Source organism: Agelaius phoeniceus, chromosome 14 (assembly GCF_051311805.1).
Source record: "Agelaius phoeniceus isolate bAgePho1 chromosome 14, bAgePho1.hap1, whole genome shotgun sequence".
NCBI classification, from domain to species: Eukaryota; Metazoa; Chordata; class Aves; order Passeriformes; family Icteridae; genus Agelaius; species Agelaius phoeniceus.
Window position 1 is genome coordinate 14,216,273 of NC_135278.1, and position 6,016 is coordinate 14,222,288.

Consider the following 6,016-nt stretch of genomic DNA (forward strand, 5'->3'; position numbering starts at 1 on the left):
GAGCCTCAAAGGCAAGCAGATCCCCAGGCTGGTAATATTTCCCTCCTCAGTATTTTACTCAGCTACTTGCAGTTATTTTGATTCCCCCTTCTGATCTTATCTCCCAATAATGAACACCAGGCCAGACAGCACTCTCACACAGAGCTGCCATAATTAAGGCAATCACTTCATGTCAGTGCTGGGCAGTCACTTTTAAATAGTCATTCACCAGGGATTTGCTGCAGCAGGCTGCAGGATGGTCAGAAATAAACAAACAAACAAACACTTTAAGGATATCAATTTTTATTTGACATTGTGAGATCAATAAGAAAAAATAATTTGTACAGCTTTGTGATAGAACTGCTGCTGCTGCAGAGTGAGGCTACTCCTCACCAGAAGGGCCCTGAGGCAGCCCCAGGGTGCTCCCAGCAGGACCTGCTCTGAGCAGCAGGTGATGTTCTCCACCTCCCTGTCCCAGCAGCACCTCACACCTCAGGCAGGTCCTGTAGCCTTCCAGCAGCACAAACGAGGCTTCTCAGATGTTTCATGTGAGCAGCTCTGCTCTAAGGCCCTCTGCAAAGGGCTCAGTGCAACCACGGCTGCAGAACCCATCTGTGACAGTGCTTACTGAGCTCCTGCCCTGCTTCTCCCTCCCTCTGCTAATTCTGCCTCTCCTCTGCCCCACGAGGTCACCTGGCCCGTGTTGAGCCTCCCCTCAGTGCCAGCCCTGCTCCCCAAGGGAACAGCTCTGTCCCCAATGGAGGGATGACCCAATACTATTTCCGAGGCCTTTGGTGTTGACACCAGCAAGAGGGGAACCAGGACACTTTAGGAACTCATCCTGCAGCTCAGATGCTTTCAGCTGGCAGAGTAACCCTTTCTAATCAAACCCAGATGCTTTAGAGTGATTGTAGAGCAGCAGCCGTGGATATTGCTCGAGCACTGGGGCACCCACTCCATAGGACGGGCAGAGCTAGAAAAAGGGACTTGGGTTTACACAGTATTTTTGCCAAGCTTTTTGCCTTTGACAGTTTTTAACAGTTTAAAAAAATACCAAACACAACTCAACAGATGCCAGGACAAAAGGCTGAGTTTCCACTGTGTCAGTGAAACATCATCCTCCAACCAGGCCAAATTCTTGCTGGCCCCACCAGTATCTCAACCTACCCTCCCTCTGCTGCATCAGGGAGGTGAAAAGCCAGACCAAGAGAGATTTTAGCATTGATTCAGCCCCTGAGGGGGGATAAGAATTTAGACATAAGTAAGAGTTAAGGACAGTATGATCAGTTCTAATACATGAAATCAAGACAGTAATATTAAATCAACGAGGGGCTCAGCTGGAAAAATCAAGGTGGAAGGCGCTGTTGGCAGAAAAGGGGTGGCTGTCCTGGATTAGTGCCAGCAAACAGAGCAAGCTGCTGGATCACTCACAGAAGGGACAGCTCTTACTGATACTTAAATATGAAGATGACTTAGAGGTTGTACCTGGTGCCAATGCCATGTTCAGCACATACACAACGTTCAGCATTCCCCAGTTCACAGCTGGAGAACGTGGAGTGTGGCAGATGAGCTGAGCTGCCTCCCCACACCAGCACCAATCACAGCCACAGCCCAGGCAGCCTGGGGCAACCTGGGGCAACTCACATGAAACAAAGGAGGGCAACGAGGAAATAACATGGTAGTGAAAAACCAGGAAAAAAAGAATAACCCTTCATACAACTGTTTTTCAGCATTGTAAAAAAAATAAAAATGAAAGCAATCTCTTTGAGTTCCCCTGCCACACCGTGCTGGTGTCCCACAGGCATTCTAGGATCAGGTGCTGCCCCTTTTCCTGCTGTTCAGTGATGCAGTGCACACAGCATTTCTGAGGGGATCCATAGACTGTAGTGCAAGCAAACTGAGAAAATAAATACACTCAAACATTCCCTCCTGTCAAAGAACATTAATTGCAGGAAAAACTAGCTTGCTTTTTGTTTTAACTGAAGTTAAGTTAGCTGCAACTCGTTTTAATATCTGAAACTTTGAAGATGTGTTTCACAGCATAACTGTAGAATTTACACTGCATTGCCAATCCACAATTCAGTCATTCTCATTAACAGTGTACAAAGAAGGTCATTAGTTTATATATATATATTTATATATATATATATTTTATAAAGTCTGGAAGATCAATATAAATACTGCTCCAGAAATTAAAAAAAGTGTTTACATCCCCGACTTGAATATTACATCTCAGTGTCCTGGGTTATTGGTATCATCTGTAAAAGTCTTAGCGGCGCAGAGGTTCAAGTTTTCGAAATTTCAGTGCCGAGCTGGATGACAAAGCATCTTGGTTTGAAGAAGAATTCACTGTGTCTGGGGACTGGAACAACACTCTACCACGATGATTAAATACATAAAAAGATGGATGGTTCCTTAATGTGTCAAAAGTCCTTCAAAATAAATGCAAAAAGCCAAGGTTAACACTCTCTCAGAACACGGAGTTAAGAACAGACAGTCTGGGCCTATTGACTTAAGACACAAAAATACAAGTTTTCAATCCAAACTCTCGCTTTCTTTTAAGTTTCCTAAACTAAATCAATTAGGAAATACACAGTTGTGAAAAGACCACAAGGTGTCCACGTGACAAACTTCTCCTTCCTCTCTGGAGCCTGGGGGCAGCCTGTGGGTGCTGCTGCAGACACACCACGTGCCAGCCTTGGTTCAGCTGTCACTTGTGTCACCACCCTGATGATGCTCAGCTTTCCATCCCCCTGGGAGCCTCATGCTAAAAGCTTTAGGTGAACACTCTGAAATACAATTATGTCAACTTTTTCACTTCCCACACTCCCCTGTGGTTTTGGAAATGGCCTGAGAGGCAATGTCTGCACATCCAATTTCCTGTCAGAATCACAGAATATTCTGAGTTGGAAGGGACCCACAAGGATCATTGAGTCCAACTCTGAAGTGAACAGCTCATAAAGCAGCTGGACCTACGACCTTGGCATGCTCTAACCAACTATCCTCTTCAAAATCTTGGCCCAAAATCCCTTATTTTCTTGAAGTCTTTCAGATGTCCTGCCTAGAATATACTGTGTGAGACTCCAGTGACTCAGACTTGCAGTCTGAGACCATCTCATGACAGCAGGTGGTGATTCCTGAGCTCTACTTCCCACTTGCACATTTCATTCCTCTACCAAGTCTGCACAGCAGGATTTCAGATGAGGAAAAGCAAGAAGTTTATTGTGATTTCTGCCTGTTATCTAACTCTCCCTAAAACTCAAGACACTGTTGGCTTTTGCAAGTGTGGCTGTTCCCCTGGGGTCACTGCCTACAGCATGCATTGAAGGGCTGAGCTAAAGATGAGTGATTTCAGTTTGTACAGAGAAGCAGATACCAGTTGTACAAAAAGAAGAAATAAAACATACTTATTTTTGAGTTCTGAAGTGGCATCCATGTCTTTAAACTCCCCTGCAATATGTGCTATCCCATAGCAGGTGACTGCAAAGGCCAGCAGAGTCTGCAGGACTATCTGCAACAGAGGGAGCACAGTGCAACACACACATCACCAGCTATTCTGCACATTTACCAAACAACCTCAGCTTTCACACACAATCTTTGCTGCTTTTCATCCAGTGACAGCAAACAGAGGTGAGCAATCCAGCTGTGGGGAAACTGAGGCACAGAAGAATTAAAATTCCCTCCTATTTGCACAGCAGAGCTCCAGCTGCCCCAGCAGGGCTCTGGGTTGCACCAACTGAATCAACTCACATGGCTCCTCAGCAAGAGCCTGTGTTCTGTGCTCTCCAGGACCCAAATTCCTGCCAGGAACACGTGCCTGTCTCTCCTGGGCACCTGATCTCCCTGCCCTTCTGATTAAGCAGAGAGGGAACAGATAAGTGAAGTGGAAATTTGAAAAGCAAGCAAATAAAGTAAATAAAAGCCCCCTTCCTGAAGCAGGCTGTGCTGGGATCAAACAGCCACACTGGATAAACACGTGTCAGCCACCCAGAGCCAGAGGGTGCAGGATGTTTATGCTGCAAAGGAGGTGATGGATGCAAAAGCTCTCTGAGCTACATCCAGGGAATCCTGGACACTCCAGGGTGTTTAAAAGAGAGGGAGCTCTGGATCTGGGGTTTGGTTTCACTGACAACTACAACACACTCAAGAAGTTGGGATGAAAGGTGTGGTTCTTTCTGACAGTGGGAGCTCCACTGAAAGTGCAGCTTAAAAACTACTTTATTCTTTATGCTTGCCTAGCACATTAAAACGAAGCAATTGAGAGACTTTTGCCTTTCACACATGGCAAAAACTTACATCTATGGGCAACGTTTCATCTTCCTTTTCTGTCAACCTCATGTAAGAACGATCTACAAAACAGAAACACAGGCACGCATCAAACACTCTGTGCACACAAATAAACAGTCTGGCCACACGAACCCCCAGAGAAACGGCTGCAGAGCCACGGGGCAGCCTGACCCTGCCCGGGCCGCCCCCGGTGCCGCTGCTCCGGAGCGCGGCTGATCCCCCCGCAGGCAGCCGGGAGGGAGCGGGCGGTGCGGGCAGGGGGCAGCGGGACGGCAGAGGCCAGGCTGAAGCCGCGACCCAGCCGGAGCAGCTCCCCCTTCCCACCCTTCGTTTTTCCCTCCCTTCCCGGCTGCCGCGGAGCGAGCCCTGCGCTCCCCCCGGGGGCCCCGCTCTCCCCGCAGCCCGGTCCGGGCCAAACCCCGCGCTCTTCCCGGGGGCTCCGCTCTCCCCGCAGCCCGCACGGAGCGAGCCCCGCGCTCCCCCCGGAGCTCCGCTCTCCCCGCAGCCCGGCCCCAAGGGCAGGGCCGCCCCCGCCAGCGGGCTCGCGCCTCAGGACGATGATGATGCCGGCCCGGCCCGGCCCAGCCCCCGCCCCGGGAGCTCCCCGTGGGCCGCGCGGGGGTGCCGCTGCCCCGGGGCGCCCCCCCGGCGGTGACTCACGCTGCGCCGCCGAGAAGGCCGCGTGTGCCAGGGCGAACAGGCCGAGCCCCACCAGCCCCTTCCACACCGACCCCGCCGCCATCGCCGCCCGCCGCCGCCAGGGCGCCCCGGCGCGCGATGATGGCGTCACCGGAGGGGGGGCGGGGCCAGGCCGCGCCCGAAGTGTGCGGGCGGGCAGAAGGGGCGTGGCTTCGGCGGCAGGGGGCGGGGCCAGGCCGCCGCTTTTCCACGCGGGGCCATTGATAAAATGCCAGGGGGGCGGCTGAGGGAGAAAGGGCCCATTGACCCCCCCCGAACAGGCTTCTTCCCTCTAACCGGATCCCTTCCAGCCGAAAACAGAGCGTAGGGCCAGTGGTACCCGAGTTATTTCCCACTTTCCACATGCTTAACCTCAAAGCTTGAGAAACCGGTGCAAGCAAAAACGGGGCGAAGGGATGCACACAACACATGCAGGTAGGACGGCCCTGGCCGAGCCAGACTTGGGGCAAAGCAAGGAAACACCAGGGTCACAGCCAAGCATTCTGGGTCTTCCGTACCCTCAAGGCACAAAGGTAATTCCTCGAGAACGTTTCCTACAAGTCACCTTTAAGTTGATCACTGGCATTTATTACAACCCTTGACCCACGGGCTCCACGCATCACTCCACTATTTCTTGGTAAAAAAGTGGAAAGTTTACCCTGACCCCCCTTCGGGACTGACGGCGGCTCTTGGCACCAAATACACGCCTGGGCACGGTGTGAAGGTATGGAAGGGACACCTCGTGTCCCCATGAGCCGGGGTGTGTCCTGCAGGGCATCCACCCCGCGCACAAACAACACCCTGCAGCAAATCTATTTGGGGATTTGAGTTCTCTTCCCTCTTGCGAACCCCTTTGAGCTCTGATCGCCTTCCCCCTTCTCGCATCCCGTTCCCTGGGACTCATCCCAGCCTCCCCAGGGTTCACGGCAGCCCCCGGGCCCCCTCTCCCTCCCGAACCCCGCCTCAGGAGCTCCGAGCGCCGCCCTCGCCCCTTCCCCGCTCCCGCCGCCCCTCTCCCGCTCCGTCGCTGCCGGCCCGTCCCTATCCGGGCTCCCGGCGCTGTTCCCGCCCC

At 52.1% G+C, this 6,016-nt stretch overlaps 1 protein-coding gene across 1 annotated transcript; it reads right to left on the reverse strand.

Moving 5' to 3' along the window:
* Positions 1 to 265: 265 nt before the first annotated feature.
* On the reverse strand, positions 266 to 5,067 carry MMGT1 (membrane magnesium transporter 1). The gene is made up of 4 exons (XM_054641551.2): positions 4,927 to 5,067; positions 4,276 to 4,328; positions 3,387 to 3,490; positions 266 to 2,411 (listed from the first exon to the last, which is right to left on the reverse strand). The coding sequence occupies exons 1-4, from the start codon at positions 5,006 to 5,008 to the stop codon at positions 2,249 to 2,251; spliced, it is 402 nt and encodes a 133-aa protein (XP_054497526.1). The 5' UTR covers positions 5,009 to 5,067; the 3' UTR covers positions 266 to 2,248.
* Positions 5,068 to 6,016: the final 949 nt, after the last annotated feature.